This window comes from Vipera berus, assembly GCF_964194415.1.
Source record: "Vipera berus genome assembly, chromosome: 1".
In the NCBI taxonomy this organism is placed as follows: Eukaryota; Metazoa; Chordata; class Lepidosauria; order Squamata; family Viperidae; genus Vipera; species Vipera berus.
The window spans coordinates 267,204,627-267,223,426 of NC_138202.1; the positions used below are offsets into that span (position 1 = coordinate 267,204,627).

At 36.0% G+C, this 18,800-nt stretch overlaps 1 protein-coding gene across 4 annotated transcripts in view; it reads right to left on the minus strand.

The window, feature by feature from the left end:
• The window catches only part of HBS1L (HBS1 like translational GTPase), a 47,865-nt gene that overhangs the window by 11,909 nt on the left and 17,156 nt on the right, over nt 1–18,800 (minus strand). For 3 of the 4 annotated variants that reach the window (XM_081335883.1, XM_081335886.1, XM_081335885.1), the window contains 6 exons: nt 6,564–6,672; nt 3,313–3,572; nt 3,033–3,198; nt 1,883–2,000; nt 1,072–1,218; nt 322–396 (listed from right to left, as the gene is read on the minus strand). In XM_081335883.1, coding sequence (XP_081192009.1) covers nt 322–396; nt 1,072–1,218; nt 1,883–2,000; nt 3,033–3,198; nt 3,313–3,572; nt 6,564–6,672 — 875 coding nt within the window. The remainder of the gene's footprint in view (nt 1–321; nt 397–1,071; nt 1,219–1,882; nt 2,001–3,032; nt 3,199–3,312; nt 3,573–6,563; nt 6,673–18,800) is intronic. The other variant, XM_081335884.1, reaches the window with a different exon arrangement.

Here is an 18,800-nt window from a genome sequence, read left to right on the forward strand (position 1 = left end):
ATCTATCTATCTATCTATCTATCTATCTATCTATCTATCTGTATCCCACCTTTATTATTTTTACAAATAAGGCAGTGTACAATAGCCCAAAGTCACCCACTTGGCTTTCATGCCTAAGGCAGGATTACAACTCACAGTCTCCTCATTTCTAGCCTGGTGCCTTAACCACTAGACCAAACTGGCTCTTTTTAATCAAGTTTTTAACTGTCAGCTAAGAATTCTTAACATGATATTGCATGTGTTTACATTTTTATTTTTTGTACTCCATGTTTTACTGAAAGCTTTTATTTTTTTTTATTTTTTTTATAACCTTTTGTTTACCTTAAAGCCGGCTTGCTTAAGGAATTGTCCAAGTTTATTAACAATTTCCTGAAACCGTTCCTGTTGCCAATTGACCTATAATATAAACATAATACTTTACTGAGGAACAAGAATGTCTTTGGACATTACTCCAGTACAAATGAAAATTATCTTTTATCAACCATGAAATATCACTATCATTAAGAACCTCTCCCTTGCTGCTTTTCTTTATCAAATTAAGATGGCAATGTAGTAGAAAATGTGATGTGTTACATTTTAAAATGTATTCAACTGCCAGCTAAATTAAAAATGCAGGTGAAGTAGACTTAACATTTCTTAAGGAATGATATTAATTGCAACTATATAACAACATAGTATGATTATTCTAGGAGGTTAACTATATCAAGCAATGTTTCATAACAAAATTTAAGCATTAAAATTTATTTCTTAATTTTAAAGTATTAGATTAATAATAGTATAACGAAGCAAAAAAACTAAGCACACTGAAGAAATTAACAGGCTAGTATCAATGTGGCTAATCTATCATTTAACAGGAAACACAAGCAAATATTTTATTAAAATATCCTGCTTACACCATTTTCTTCTATTTTAGGTTTTAGGTATCTTTTTTCAAGAGATACTAGAGATTAACTTCAAAGCGAATAGTATCTAAAATATTTCTCTTCCTCTCTCTATGTTCTCTTCATGCGTATTTATAAAAGAAATCTATATTTATAAAAGAAATTTTGAGGGAAAAAATCAAGGAAATACCTGATCCATTTTATTGACTGCAACTGCTAGCTGTGTTACTCCCAATGATCGAACTAAAAGACCATGTTCTCGTGTCTGTCCACCAGTCTCAAAACCAGCTTCAAATTCCCCTCTGCTGGCATCCACCACTAATACAGCCACATCAGCCTAAGGGAAACCACTTGATTAGTTGTATTTCTTGGGGTATAGGTTAATCATACAAAGTCTAAGGTAAAGGTAAAGGTTCCCCCGCACATGCGTGCTAGTCGTTTCCAACTCTAGGGGCCGGTGCTCATCTCCATTTCAAAGCCGAAGAGCCAGCGCTTGTCCGAGGACGTCTCCGTGGTCATGTGGCCGGCATGACTAGACGCCAAAGGCGCACGGAACGCTGTAACTTTCCCACCGTAGTGGTCACTATTTTTCTACTTGCATTTTTACGTGCTTTCAAACTGCTAGATTGGCAGAAGCTGTTACGCGGCACTCGGGATTCGACCCCCCAAACTGCCGACCATCTGATCAACAAGCTCACCATTTTTCATATTGTTGTCTTATCATAAAGACAGGCTTACTTAAATCCTTCAAATGGAACACCACATTTCTCATTCTGTTGATAGAATTATAACGTGCAAAAATAACATTTTACACTATCCCCAGTAAAGTAATAATATTTTAAGAATGATTTCTTCCCATTGAGTGTCACAATAAAATTTGCAGCCATGATGTAATAATATATATAATATGGGGAAATCAAACTTACTGTGATTACTACAATTACTACAATTCAATCTGTAAGTGCTTTATGTATGACAAATGATACTAGGAAAGGCTTTACCTGGGCAGCTCCAGTGATCATATTTGGAATGAAGTCTTTATGGCCAGGAGCATCCATTAGTGTAATAATTTTTGTTTTTGTCTCAAATTTGGTCATACCTACATCCATTGTCACTCCCCTACAAATAATGAACAGGCAAATAATGGATAATTTATAATTATATTCAAAATTAATCTGTATATCCTATTTCCTTTTCCTATATATAATTTTATTATATATTTTCACAGAAATAAAAAAGATGAAATGATATAAAGATTAAAAAGAAAGGAAAAAATAATAAAATATATGAAAAGTAATATAGAAAGAAAATAAAATATAAAAATGCTATTTCCAATCTTAGTATCTCGCCTACATGTTACATGTTAATACACTTCTTCCCATGTTCAGCCCTTTTTAATTTATAAATCTCCAGTTCATTTTTTCCATTTTCAGCAAAAAGTCCATAAGAGGTTTCTAGTCTTTCATATATTCACATCTTCTTGAGCAACTAGTGTCAAAAATACCCCACAGAATGTAAGAGTTAAGCAAAAGAGTAAATAAATATAAATATTACTGAAGTGATAATGAGGGCATTCAAACCATCATATTTAAAAAAATTAAATGATTTAACTAAGTTGGGAAAATTGGTGCAATAAATGATCGTGGTTAGGGGTAAGAGCGTATGATATCAGAAAACCAATTATAATTGTGGTATAAATAAACATGCATTGATCTGCCATTTTAGCCTACATGTTACATTATATTAACAAGTTATTACCACACAAGAGAGTTTTAACCAATATATCACTTTCTGCAATTCATTTCTAATTCTGCAATGGAGATTCAAATATTTGCAGAAGTAATTTGGTACCAAGAGTCAAATAATAATATTTTTCTAATTGTATTTGGATCTACTTTGGGGTCTCTCAGTAAAATAAAATTTCCTGGAAGCAGAAATGCCACCCTAAAATTACGTATAATAGGTTTCTTGTAAAAACCATAGCTTTATATCATATATATATACATATATACATATATGTGTGTGTGTGTATGTGTACACACACACATACATAATCTTCTGAGTACATAGTACACAGAAACCTCAAAAACAACTTTGCTGTTACCACTGCTACCACAGCCAATTTTCATGTAAAAGGGTAGTTTTTCTCACCTTTGTCTCTCTTCCCCTGTTTCATCTAAAACCCATGCATAAGCAAATGATGCTTTTCCCGCTTTCTTTGATTCTTGCTCATATTTGTGCATTGTTCGCTTGTTCACATTACCCAGAAGATACAACAAATGACCCATTAAAGTACTTTTTCCTGCATCAACATGCCCTAAAAAGAAACACATTATTATCACTGATTAATTTATTTTAGAAGACATTCTACATTAGTAACTGAAAAAAGGAACTACACATATTTTTCATTTTTGCACCAAAATAAATATACCTATTACTACAAGGTTAATCAAATGTTTTCCTCCTTGTCTCTTCTCCAACTCAGCTTTTATATCTAATTGTTGTCTGGATTTTCCAGATTTTTTCACAGGAGCTGGTACCACTGATGAGTCTTCTGATGCTTGAATGGTCTGGGAGGGAAAAGTTGGTTTAGGTAGTATCTCAGCTATCCCCATATTTGCAATGGTATCTCCAGCAGAGAATCCTTTTTGTGGCATAAAGTTATTATGTCCATTCTCTTCTACATTTGCACTACAGAAAACAGAGAATGAATATGAGAATACACATTTCAAAAGACTACAGATCAAAATAAAATTATCTATGAACAATCTCAGATGGAAGAAAAAACAACAATAACAGTAATTTAACTACTGTATAAATATTTTGTAAGTTCTTCTCTATGGGATTATGGCGAAAAAGTATATTACTTTATTACTCTATTACTAAGCTTCAAATAAGATGCAGAAATATGTGGGTGTTTTTTTCCTTTATGCTACAAAAAAGATTTAGATAACCCTGCTAAGTCATTATTTGACAAACATCTTCCTCCATTTATCCACTAAGTTGCTCGTCGAGATGCAGTCTTAGAAAAGATAAACGACATTGTAACGCATTAGTTATGTTGCTGTAACAAGTTATAAAGAGCTGCTTCTGAAGGGACAAGCCCCGTGGGGACAGCCCACATGGAGTCCTCATTCGTCTCTACCAGACATTTCTTGTATTCCAAGGTGTGGCAAGGGTCAATTCTAAAATGTATTATTGTTTCAAACTTGAAATAACAAGGTATGTTACTTCAGTATATATGGTGGAACACTTTGGAAAAAATGTGCGCTACAGTGGAATTATAAGGTAGCATACTTATCATTATTGTAGATACTGATTTTGAAGCCAAAACAAAGGCAGAAATATTAAAAACTCACGTCATACTTTAAAGCTAAAAATCTGTTTCACTAGGAATGGTTTTACTTTTGTCTTACATTGTTATTAAAGTCCCTTAATCCATGTTTTAAATTTAGGAAACAAGACAACATATTCAGGATCTCTTCATCTTAACTTCTGTGGCACAATTTCTCTGTGTTAATTTAGTCTGGTTATATGTTCTGATTTAAGAATGTGAACTTTAAATACCTATAGAACAGTGGTGGTGAACCTATGGCACGCATGCCAGGGGCGGCACTCACAGCCCTCTCTGTGGGCACACGCGCCGTTGCCCCAGCAAAGTTCGCCAGAGTAGCGAGCACGTGGCGTTTGGATGCAACAGGGCAGGAAGTGAGTGAGCAAGCGGCGTTCACCCCCCAGGGATGCCTCAGATATGGCGAGGGACCGGCCCCGGCCATGCTCACCCAGTCTGCCATGACTACTGCAGCCATGCCCACCCAGTGGGCCACGCTCCCCCCCCCCGAGGGCACCACAATGCTGATGCGGCCCTGGCACTTTGCTATAAATAAGTGGGTTTTGGGGTTGCAGTTTGGGCACTCGGTCTCTAAAAGGTTTACCATCACTGCTATAAAATAACTAAGTTTCACTTAGTCTTGCATTCTTTCCAAGAATGTAACGAATCAACATAGAAGGCAAGTTTCCAGCAGGGGAAAATGTCCCTTCCATTCACTTCTGTGTTTGAAATGGTGCTGCTTTTGTGAAACAGGAACCCAGTGATATTGAGACCTATAGCAGGAATTAGCAATTGATGGCATTTTGTTCACATATGATACATTAAGAAATCCTGGAGCTTTTTTCCTTTATTTTCCCTTTTTTCATTCTGGCACAAATTAATGCTTCTATCCGGTTCTTTCTGTCAGTGAGGCCTCTGTCTGATATTTTAAATTTTAAAATACTCTCAGTTTTCCTTCCTTCTATACTAGTTGCTGGTATCAAGTACAAGGAGACTTTTCTTGGTGTATGAATTAGAACTTTCTTTTCACTAAACATTTTGTGTTTCTCTTATAATGACCTTTAATCTAAAGTTACATTTAACCATATGTAACTCTCTATTTTATTATCCAGATAGTAAAAACTGGATAAGTGCAGAACAGGATAGGCCATATCCAGCCTAAGCCCAGATTGGTCTGAAAAGAAGAGATGGGAAGATAGAAGGCCAGTTATTTAAGTAAGGTGTGGTTGAACAGAATAGAGCAGAAACAATGGTAGCATGAAACTAAAGGGAAAAGAAAGAAAGAAAGAAAGAAAGAAAGAAAGAAAGAAAGGAAGGAAGGAAGGAAGGAAGGAAGGAAGGAAGGAAGGAAGGAAAGAAAGAAAGAAAGAAAGAAAGAAAGAAAGAAAGAAAGAAAGAAAGAAAGAAAGAAAGAAAGAAAGAAAGAAAGAAAGAAAGAAGCAAAAAGATCAGAAAGGCAGATGTACAGGCCACATAGAGAAGAGACGAAGGGAGTGAGGTGAACCAGCCCTGCCCTACTCATTCCATTACTCTTTCATGTTCATTTTAACTAACATTTAACTAACAACCAAAATGTTCCAGGATTCTATTCAACTACGCTACAACCTTGCCTCAAACTGTTCAGCTGAACCTCAAGCCACAAGATGTTTCTCCCATGCCAAGAACAATACTCATTTTCTCCATTTGGAAACACACCACCACTAGAGACTTAGAATGCATAGGTTATCTACCAAATTCTTAAAACAACATACTGCGTCTAAATGGAATAGTCATTTTTACAAGAAAATAGAACATAATAAATAAGATGTAGCAAAGTAGACACTGGCCCATTAGTCAAGAGATCAGTCAGTAGGAAGGCACACAGAGAACACATATAATGAAAAATGACCCAAATGTCTTCCTTCTTTAGCCTGGATTGACTGCATTTCACAGAAATTATCTGGCCAAGAACTTAATTTACAGCATTCTAATATGAATTCACCTCAGCAAAATCTGGCAATCTACAGAAAGATATTTCAAAATGACATTGTTGTTCTACTTACATTGTGCAGAGTGAAAGTTTTTTTTTAAAAAAATCACAAATGCAAAATACCTTAGATGATAGATGATAGATAGATAGATAGATAGATAGATAGATAGATAGATAGATAGATGATAGATAGATAGATATAGATATATATGTATAAGATGCCTTAAACAAGTGGAACAAGAAGCCGTGCTATTTATATATGCAATGACATATATAATAATAAATCTTTACCAAAAAGCGGAAAAAAACAAAAGTCAATAGAGGTTCACTATTCTGAAGGTAGAGCAAGCAGAAATGTATTTTGAGGGGAGTAAGGACTTACCATGGGACTTCAAAGCCAGTAGCTTGCTTCTTTCCAGACACGGTCATTTTGGTAACTTTTGGCACAATGTCAGAATCTGTTCTGATAGGTTGAGAATCTTTCACTTTTCCTAGCAGGATAAGAAAAAAAATAAAGCCATAACAATAGAGGAAACTGACTAGGTATGTAGATTGGCCTGTATAATAGGTTGACAACAGATAATACAAAATAGCTTCTTAAAACTTTAGAACAAGAAAATATGAAAAATTAAAGTTGATATATAACATTCGGAATACGTGCTAATTTGAGATCTGACAAAGACCTACAGAATACCAGGTCTCATGAAATTTAGCATGCAATGGTGAAATCAATTATCATGCTAATTCATCTCCACTAACTGGTATGTCTATGACTTTTCTCCTTCTCTCCTTATTCTATAACCCTTTCTACCAGTTCCTTATACAGATTTTGCTTGGAGGGTCTGGAACTGGATATCAAAAATGTTGTCATTTTTTAAAAAAAAATATCCCAAAATGTCCAGAGTTTTCCCAAGAAAAATCTCATTTTTTATTTTAAACTTAAAATTTGTTAAGTTGTACATTAAACTTTGAAGTACCCTTAAAAAAGATCACTGTCATCCCCAATTCCAAATTATTTTTCAGATAATTGCAATGTCTTGCTTCTCCGTTTGACTCAGTATTGTCCAAAATAAATAATATCTATTTCCATAAATTATCCAAAAGCCTTCTCTAGATCGTTTAGATCATATATACCCCTTTAAATCATCTTAATACTGTTAATATTATTAGTGTGCTGTGAAAAGTCACAGAAGTAAGTTATGATTTAGTTCTGACAAGCTATAATTTAGAACGCTTTCTCACTTAAATTATATTGTGGCTTATTTTAATCACAAATTATTTAATAGCAAATTATTGTTGGAATGCAGAATCCTGCCTTATTTCTGTTCTTTGCACCACATATGTTTCTTCTCCATCATGATAGAAATCAGAAAAAGCAAAAATAGCTAAACAAGCTATAATTACTTTGCTTATTTTTAGATTGACTTGGCCCTTTTGATAAGCTATGTATAAAATAAATCCTGGTTTAACATGATATGCAAATATAGCATATACACACACAACATAAAAGAAATAAGATATTACTTTGCAGACATTATTTCTTTTTGAAGACTTTTGGCTCTGCTGATTTTCTCTGTAATACACCAAATCTTACGTCCCTACTGTTGATCATGTTGACATTTATTCTATTTTTGGTTATAATTTTTGAAATGCAAATACCATGATAGATATTATTAATGTAAGGGGAAGAACCATCCAGTTTTTTTCAAGTCAATTTCTATTATGGAAAATTTTCTGGGAATATACTGGAGTTAAATAGTTAGCTCAGCATGGGAATGCAGTTCTGTACAACTGTCAAGATTATTTCAGTCTATATGTTTTTCCAGTTTAAAAAACAAATCCCTAAATTCTGAGGTTTGGGAAATAATGTTCAAAACAAGTGTTTCTTAAACAAATATGTGAAATTTATTTTAGTCATAGAATACGGATCTCCTTAATTCAATCTGTGTTTGCCATTACAATTACATCTAAGTGGAGGGAAGCTTGCAGTGGGGTACCTCAAGGTTCCACCTTGGGCTCAATGTTCTTCAGCATCTTTATAAATGACCTAGATGAGGGGACTGAAGGGACACTCTTGCAGATGACCCAAGCTAGGGGGAATTGGTAACACTTTGGAAGATAGACTCAAGATTCATAAGAATCTTAACAGACTTGGGCATTGGGCTCTGCGCAACAAGATGCAGTTCAGGGTGAGAAAATAGGGTCCTGCATACACACAGGAAAAATCCAATGCACAGGTACAGTATAGACAGTACGTGGTTGAACAAATAGTATCTACGAGAGGGACTTAAGTGTCCTGGTGGACCACCACTTAAGTATGAGACAGCAGTATGTTGCAGCTGCCAAAAAAAAGTCAGCACAGTCCTAGGCTGCATCAACAGAGGGATAGAATCAAGATCGTGGGAAGTGATAGTACCACTTCATACTGCACTGGAAAGGCCATACTGAGAATACCATGTCCAGTTCTGGTCACCACAATATAAAAAAGATGCTGAGGCCTTAAGAAGACTGTCTGCAGGCTAATTCGTACGATGAACAGCTAAGAGAACTAGGTATGTTTAGTCTTAACACAGGGAAGGCTTAGGGGGTGACCCAATAGCTGTCTTCCAATACTTGAAGGGCTCTCCCAGGGAAGAAGGGGTCAATCTATTCTCCATAGAACCTGAGGCAGGACAAGAAGCAATGGGTAGAAGCTCGTCAGCCTGGAAATGAGGAAGTTCCTGACAGTGAGAACAATTAGTCAGTGGAATAGCTTGCCCTCCATGAGTTGTGGGTGTTCCATCGCCGGAAATTTTCAAGGAAAGATTGGACAACTAACTATATGTCTGGGATAGTATAAGGACTCCTGCCTTGAGCAGGGGGGTTGGACTAGAAAACCTCCAAGGTCCCTTCCAGTCCTGTGATTCTACGATTCTAAGAATGTTTTTAAAATCTTATCATCCATCCACATTTTTTCATTTTCCTATTTAACTTCTGCTGATTTAGATACCGTATTTCAGAACTACAAAAGATTTAGCATTAAACAAGATGCATCAACATATACTCCCTTCTAAATTATGTTTGCTAACAGTGAACTGAGCTCAGAATCAATGTGTCTGACTAGAAAAGACTCAAGTCAGCATTATACTAACCACTCAAAAATGTTCAGCTCTTTGCAAATCACTTCTAAATAACTTTCCACAAGCAAGAACAATGAGTTATTTAGAAAAAGGTTATTTCCTAAACAGAAAGGGGGTTTCCAAGTAAAAGCCCTGTTTGCTTTCAATTACTGTTTTTTTTACAAAGCTCATATACTGTTCTATATTGTTTGTTTAAAATGAGCTATTCAGTGCCCTAAAGATTTACAACTATAGTAACTATCCAGGCAATCACCTGGCAGCAATTAACAACTAAAATGACTAAAAGCCCTCTGGGTCTGATAACAGACATGAGGATATCTTTACATTTTATATGAGCTCACTGGTTAACTGCTCTTACCATCAGTGATAATAATTTAGTTTAATTAGTGTTCAGAAATGTGCTCCATAAATATAAGATAACAGCTCTGTAATTTTCTGGCTCCTCCTTTTTTGAAGAAAGGAATATGCTTTCCTCCAGTCTTGTGGAATCCTTCACCAGCTCTATTCTTGCTTATAGCTAAAATCAAGGGTTTTCTATTCTAGTTTATGAGATTTTTCTTCTTAAATGTATACTTTAATCAAATTAACAAGTAATAAATCAAAAATCAAATAAAAATGGAGAAGAAAATATACAGCTAAATATTCTCCAAGTTATCAGCTGTTCATCACTTTGAAGATTCCTAGGGAAAAGACAACATTACAGGAATTTTCAAAATGTCTTAAGAAGAATTAAAGCTTTGTACTATGTAAAATGGCTTCAGTTCACGTTCACTTTAAGTATTTTAAAAGCAATTACTTGTGTACTAAATGTATTTGTTCTGTACCCTTGCACAGTATATAGATCTCACCTTCCAAAAATAATCTCAAGTAGACACCAAATTTTGCTAAATGACTGTAATGTTATTTCTTTAGCAATTACAGAATATATTCTAGAATACTCTGTACAGTTTAGTGACCATAAATATATATTATAATAAATTTAAAATACTGGGTAGACCTAATATTTCTCCAGCACCTAAACTGAGAGCATATATAGTCCACGTTGAAGTTCTTCAGCAGAATTTCTGTTGAGTATCTGGTTCATTATGAGTATGTAAAACTGAAAGTATAAGATCAAACAAACAGATACTTTTACTACAATTTATTCATGTTTCCAGAAATGACATATTATCTGGCACTAAAACTAACATTATGATACCAGAGGATGGCACTATTGTTTTAAGTTTCATTATCTTACAAGTGAATTGTAAAGTTCTAACATAACAACTGTATAGTATTTTATCTCAGATTGTAAAATTAGATTTTAGGTATTTGATAGCAAGCTTTAATAAATAAGTGCTACTTATCTTATACTATTATACTGGATGTGACTTCTCTACACATAAAATGTGTACTGTAGTTAGTTTAGACAAATCTGTTCAAAGGAAAATTTACTCAGAATACACACACAAATACAAACAGATGATCAATTGCACCGACTGAAATATAAAATTGCAAAATAACTATTTAATAAAATACCATCCAGAGGGGGCATGCATTACTATAGTTGGGAATGAAAAAATGAGCCAGGGGTTTGAAATGTTCAAATAAAAAAATACTTTCAGTGGTACCAAAACCTAGAAGGTAATACTTCCATTTTGGCTAAATATATTATGGATATGAAACTTGATAATCCTTTCTGATACCAAACATGACACCAGTGATAAATGTTTCTCAAGATCAATAAAACACACTCATACACACACATATCACAGAAATACCCTTTAGAATAATCAACATTATGTAATGTGTACAGAAAAACAGAAAGTTATAGTAAGCCAGAAATTAAGTTTCCATCTTTAATTATAAAAGAAAAAGAAATCTAACTAAGTGTAATTTAAACCAATATTATACAGTGTATCACTTTCTTCAGTATATCATTTCTCTCCTTGCTTCCAGTTACAACCATAGGAGCAGGTCTATTAGACCTGGTTTTCAAAATAACAATTACCATTACCAGCGACAGAAAAGAGATCAAGGAGACACTAATTCTTGATGGCCATTTGTCTGGATTTTTGCACCTCGGATCTGGTAGTCCTATTTCTGAGAATCTCAAAAAGTTCTACCCACCTACAAATTTCTTCATCTTCTCCTTTCAGCCCATTCATTCCATAATATTCATTTTGTAATCCCAGCCTTATTCATTCTCTACAACCAAAACATTGCAACATATTTCTATTATATTGGCACTAATTTTGTTAATTAAGACCATCTTCATTCATTATTTATTTCTGTCTTGTTTTAGTGCACAGGTTTCTGAAGTAATTCATTCCCACTGCATTCACTTAGATTTTTCCTAATATGCTCATCTCTCTTTATAAAATAAAGTGGGCAGTAGCATGATCTAAGTCATTTTTGCTTCTCCCAAAAACATAACACTCTTTGCAAATGACAACATACTACCATCCAACATTTCTAGCAACATTAATCCTAAAATTTCTTACTCCTAAAATGTTCACATCTTTAGAAAATATTCTAGCAAATATAAATCATTTACCTGCTGTTTTTTGCAACGAAAGTATAATATTACTCAGTTCTGTTTTCAACCAGTTACCTTGATCTTTTAAAGCATTATCAGATCTAAACTGTTGCATCATATAATCTAGTATGTTACAAATAATTCAAAATCTCACCCAACAACAGCACTTGCACACAAATGAATTCACATCCCCAACTAACATATTTCTAATGTCATACAGGTGTTTATTATGTTTGCATAAATATATAAAACAGCCAAAGAAATATCACACATTATTGCTTTATTTGTTACTAGGTGTTGAAACATTTGCTACGCATTCTAGTTGTTTCCATTGACTGGACATCCATCCATTCAGCATGTTCAGCAGTCTTCAATTCCATATATTCCAAAATATTCAATTCAACATTCAACATTTAAAACATTCAAAAATTTAAACTTATTCATTTTCTTATATATTTTTCCTAATTCAAATAAAATACATTAACCTTTCTTTCATATATTCATGCATTTCTCAATGAATTTCTAAGAGCAAAACTCTGGCCTACAGACCAGTTTCTAACGTGAAACAGCACTATACTTCTCAAATTTTGCTCATTAGTGCCACACTCATACACTTTCGCAGAAATAGAAAAATTGTTCCAGAAACACTTAAAAAATTAAATTCCATGTGGGTTTTGCATTCAGCCTAGTTATGTTTACCTCTATTTAACAGCACCCTCCCAGTTGTCAGGCATTAATGCAGTTCTCACACAGATGTTAAACATATTACAGAGCTACTCCATAAATAAAAATCAACATTTATCCGGTTACACTGTATACATTTATTGTTTTAAACAATATGATTCAATACAATTTCCTTTTCTTATGACATATTATTTATATTTAAAACATTATTTCACTCTCCTTTGTTGTATCATTCTATTTCTTTTTATTCTTTTTTAATTGGTACATAAATAACATTTGTAAGCAGACAAAGGAATTACCAAGATTGTACAGTTAGTGTTCAGTGTAGGTTTGAATTGAAACTACCATAGAAAACATTAAGTTGCCATTTAGCTATATTAAGTTGTTTTAATAATGTAAGAATTTAAATCTCTAAGCTAAGTACTAAAATCTAGATTGTTTAAAACACAGAGGGGAAAAAACTATGAAAACCTGTGATTTAATGACTGACTTCCAAGCAGTGTTGACTCCAGTATAGGTAGTCCTTGACTTATGAACATAATTGAGCCCTGTTAAGCAGGTCACTATGTAACTGTGCCCAATTTTGCAACATTTTGCAGTAATCACTAAGCAAACTCTACACTTGTTAAGCATGCCCGCTTTCACCAAATAGGTTTTTTGTTTTTGCCAGAAACCAGAAATAAATGTCAGAAACCGGCAAAACATGCCAAAAATCTCAGTCAGATGACCCTGGGATGCTGCAAATAGCTATAAATGCTAGCCAGTTGCCAAGCACCTAAATACAATTAGAAGACGGCCGGGACAGGGGTGAGGGGCTGCCATCAGGACTTCAAAAATGGGTCATATGTAGTTCTGGGGAAGGTCCATCGTAAGCAACCAGTCATTGGCGAGGACTATTTGTAGGACTGCCTGGTTAAGACCTTGAATATGTTTTTGACAAGATTTCAAAAGTAGCATGCCCATTGTGGTATATCTACAATATTTATAGACAACAACAAAAAACATGTATTTGATTTCAACTCTTTAGTCCAGACATGTCAAACACAAGGCCCGGGGGCCGGATCCGGCCCACGAAGTGGTTTCATGTGGCCCGCAAAGCCATCCTGGAAACAGTGTGGGAACGGCCCCCACTGCCTTGGCCCTGGCCCAGAGACCCTCCTTCTGCCACAGACCCTCAGATCTGTCCCACTCCTGCCCAGGCCCCCATAGGCACCCTTGATGCGAATGATGCAGAGCTGGCCACGCCCACCCAGTAGGCCATACACACTCTAGCCACGCCCACCCAGGAGGCCACGCCCACCCTGGCCATACCCACCCGGCCCCCTGAGGGCAACCACAATGCTGATGCGGCCCTCAATGAAATTGAGTTTGACACCCCTGCTTTAGTCAGTTCTTTTTGCCCTTAAAAGCCATACCCTACAAGGCAAATTTAAATTTAAACCAACAAATTTGCCTTGTTGTGTAATATGTAAGGAAGCCATTCTTGCTCAAATTTTGTTATTTTTGTTAATGCATGCCTTTAACGTATGCCATTAATTTTGCCATTACTGTATTTTCAGCAAGCTTAATGTGTTTATGAAGAATTATGGATCTGCTGTTCTTCCATTACATATATATATATATATATATATATATATATATATATATATATGTATGTATGTATGTATGTATGTATGTATGTATGTATGTATTATTGGAAAGGTATCTCTATGCCAAATGTAAAAAGATGGTTTGATGAAATGTGTACACGTTCATAGCCTTTGAATCTATTGCTGCAATGGGAGAACAAGACAACGTGATTACATCTGGGCAAAGTTCTATTTGTTGTTTGAGCTGTAATTTTAATGATATATAAGTATTTGTCTTTTGTGTGGTTATCATAGTTCTTTATTTTTTTACTTTGCATTTTTTGTTCCTTTTTTTTTTGGATTATAATAACAAAGAAAAAATCAAAGCCTGCCCACTTTTATGTCACTTTTTCAGAGAAATTACTAAGACTCAGCTCTCTCAATTACTCTTTGCCCAAACATTTTTTTTCTGGACTCACTTGTCTAGTTCCATCCATTCATGCCACCTAAAATGCTCCTGGAGTCAGTAAATTAATAAATTGACTAAACTAAATTAAATTATCTCAGATTGCTTTCATTCAGGACATTGTTCATCCTCTCTCCAAATGCATGTGTTTCAAATTCACTCTGCACTGGAGCAGAACAGCAACTATGACCAACCTACGCCATTAGTTATTCAGCAATATAGATGGTGCCAATTTATCCATACATCTTAGCCGTTTCATTCATAATTGAACATAAACATTTATTTCCAAGCATGTGTTTAATTCTATTGTAGGAGATCAAACCATTATCTTTCAAATTTATTATAATTTCCCCTTCATTAGGTTTACAAATGCACAACAACTTTTTTTCATGGAAAGGATTCCAGGAATGAGAATCCTCAAAGGGAAAACAACTCAAGATCCTTGGGAAATTTTGAAAAATGAGATTATAAATGCCCAGTCTAACAAAATACCAATGAAGAAGAAAAATAACAGCTCTCAAAAGAAACCAGCATGGCTGCATAAAGAACTCTCTGATAAATTGAAAAATAAAAAGGACAAGTAGAAAAAATAGAAAAAGGGGCACATAACTAAGGCAGAATATCAGCAAATAGCCTAAGCCTGCAAAAATGAAGTGAGGAAAGCTAAGGCTCAAAATGAACTAAGATTTGCAACAAAAGTCAAAAATAACAAAAAAAAGATTCTTTCAACATGTAAAAAACAAAAAAAAGTCAAGGAAATGATTGGTCCAGTAGTGGGAGAAAGTAGCAAGAAAGTGACAAGCAACAGGGAGAAAGCAGAACTACTTAACTCGTTTATTGCATGTCTTTACACAAAGAGAAAAAACAGCCCAACCTAACAAAAACAGTACCGTAAAAAACAGATTATAAACACAAACTAAAATAGGCAAGAAAATGGTAACTGAACACCTGTCCATCATAGATGAGTTCAAATCACCAGGACCAGATGGATTACACCCCAAGGTTCTGAAAGAACTGGCAGACGTGATCTCAGAACCACTGAACTGTATCTTTCAAGGATCCTGGAGCACTGGGGAGCTACCAGAGGACTGGAAAAGAGCTAAAATAGTTCCCATCTTCAAAAAAGGAAAAAAATAGATCCAGGAAACTACAGACCTATCAGCCTGACCTCAATACCTGAGAAGATTCTGGAAAAGATAATCAAGCAACAAATCAGTGTACACCTAGAGGAAAACAATGTTATAACCAAAAACCAACATGGGTTTGTCAAAAATAGATCATGCCAAACAAATCTTATTGCATTCTTGACAAGGTGACAAAATTAGTGGAACAGACGAATGCTGTGGATATTTACTTGGACTTCAGTAAGGCATTTGATAAAGTAGACCACAACCTACTACTTGATAAGATAGAAAAAGATGAGTTAAACAGCATCACCATCAGATGGATTTGACCAACTGTAGTCAGCGTGCGGTCCTCAATGGAACTGCATCTACATGGAGGGAAGTATGCAGTGGCATACCACAAGGCTCTGTTTTGGGCCCAGTATTCTTCAACATCTTCATCAACTATTTGAATGAGGGAATAGATGGGGAACTCATCAAATTTGCAAATGACACCAAGCTGCCAAGAGTAGCCAACACTCCAGAAGATAAGACTTAACATACAGAAGGATCTTGACAGACTTGAACATTGGGCACTATCTAACAAAATAAAATTCAGTGGTGAAAAAAGTAAGATTCTACATTTAGGCAAGAAAACCCAAACGAACAAGTGCAGTATAGGTGGTACCTGACACAATAGTAGTAACTATGAGAGGATCTTAGAGTCCTAGTGGACAATCATTTAAATATGAGCCAGCAGTGTGCTGCAGCTGCCAAAAAAGCCAACACAGTTCTAGGCCGCATTAACAGAGGGATAGAATCAAGATCAAACAAAGTGTTAATACCATTTTATAATGCAATGGTAAGACCACACTTGGAATACTGCATCCAGATGTAAAAAAAGATGTTGAGACTCTAGAAAGAGTGCAGAGAAGAGCAACAAAGACGATCAAGGGACTAGAGGCTAAAACGTATAAAGAATGGTTGCTGGAATTGGGTGTGTCTAGTTCAGGGGTCGGCAACCCGAAAAAAGAAAAGAGCCACTGGGAACCGGTTCCATCACACATAAAAAAAGTGGGAGCCGCGTGCGTGCGTCCATGCACGGGCATGCGCAAAAAACATTTTCTTGCGCATGCGCGGACGCGCGAGGTTGCCTTTTTTTATGTGTGATGGAACCGGTTCCCGGTTGCGTGACGGCGACGGCCCGTCTGCAAAGCTGCCGCTTTCGGCAGCCTGCAAACGGGCCGCGGCAGCTTTCGCAAGAAGCGGGGCCGCTACCCATTCCGAGAGGTGCGCGCGCACCTCTCCGAACAACTGTAGGTGCGCGCGCACCTCCCCAAACGTCGGCAGGTCTCCGGACAGCGGCGGCTTGGGAGAGGTGCGCGCGCACTCTCCAAACCGCCGCCATCCCGTTTGCACAGCTGCCGTGTTTGTCAATGTTTGACGAACGCGGCAGGTCTCCGGACGGGATGGCGGCGGTTTGGCGAGTGCGCGCACACCTCCCCAAACCTCCCCAAACGTCGGCAGGTCTCCGGACGGCGGCGGCTTGGGAGAGGTGCGCGCGCACTCTCCAAACCGCCGCCATCCCGTTTGCACAGCTGCCATGTTCGTCAATGTTTGGAACAGTGTGCTGTTCTGGTCACAATACAAAAAAATTGCTAAAGCCCTAGAAACAGTACAGAGAAGAGCAACAAATATAAAGGTTCTGGAGGGTAAATCATATGAAGAATGGCTAAAGGAACTACAGATAGTCCTTGACTTATAACAGTTCATTTAGTGACCCCTCAAAGTTACAATGGCATTGAAAAAAGTGACTTATTTTTATTTATTTTTTATTTTAATTCCATTTATATCCCGCCCTTCTCCGAAGACTCAGGGCGGCTTACAAGCTTAGCAGTAGCCTTCATTCTATGTATATGCCTGCTTATTAGGGCTTTCACACACACCCCAAGCGGCATTATTACAAAGTCAGCTTAATTGCCCCCAACAATCTGGGTCCTCATTTTACCTACCTCGGAAGGATGGAAGGCTGAGTCAACCTTGAGCCTGGTGGGATGCGAACCTGCACTAATTGCAGGCAGCTGGTGTTACTTAGGGAGGCATTAGCCCACTGCTCCACCAAGGCTCTTATGGTTGCAGCATCCCCATGGTCATGTAATCAAAATTCAGATGTTTGGCAACTGACTCGTATTTATGAAAGTTGCAGTGTTCCATGATCACGTGATCACCTTTTGCATCCTGACAAGCAAAGTCAATGGGGAAGCGAGAGTCACTTAAGAACTATGTTAATAACAACCACAGGGATTCACTTGACTGTGGCAAGAAAAGTTGTAAAATGGGACAAAGTTCACTTAACAAATGTCTCACTTAGCAACAGAAATTTGGGGCTCAATTGAATAGTAAAGCACGTATTGTGACTATCTTGGCATTTTTTGAACAAAGTTAGATATGACAAATTTTAAAGCTGTTTCCAGAGCTGTTAAAGAAATATAGAAAGCTATCTGGAGTGAAAAGGGTAATAATCTAGGATGAATATAAAACCTTATAAAACTAAGTTTTCTGCATTATCGAATATCTAATCTTATCATGGAAATATGAGTTATAACTCACAAGACTGTTATTATATATGTTTGTGGGATTCCCTTATCAGATAGATTATATTTTTCTGTAATGGGACTTCCAAGTACTAAAACAAGCCTTAGGTGAAATAACCATCGAAATATAAATTTTGTTTCAGTTAAATTATCTTACCTTGAACCTACTGGGGTGTTTTTTTTAAAAAAAAAATGTAAATTATTGGTTGATATACATATCAAAGAAATCCACTATCACTTTTCTAAGCAATACTCTTCCAAAACACTGCATGCTGGCTTTAACATCTTAGGGAAAAGATCTTGGGAGTGTCATTTTTTCCAGTGTAGGTGTATATAAACTGAATTTTATTTTTTTTAAAATGTTTCTCGCTGCTTCTGACATAAGCCACTTCCTTTCAGAAGCCCACACACTGTATCAGACAGATGCCACCACTTGCAAATGTCCCAAGAGACACTTTTGCAGACATTCTGTTTAATACTCCACATATTATTGCTCTGAATAATGAAAAAATGAATAAGCTGTTTCAATATTTACACGTTTTAAATACATTATTTTGAATGAACAAT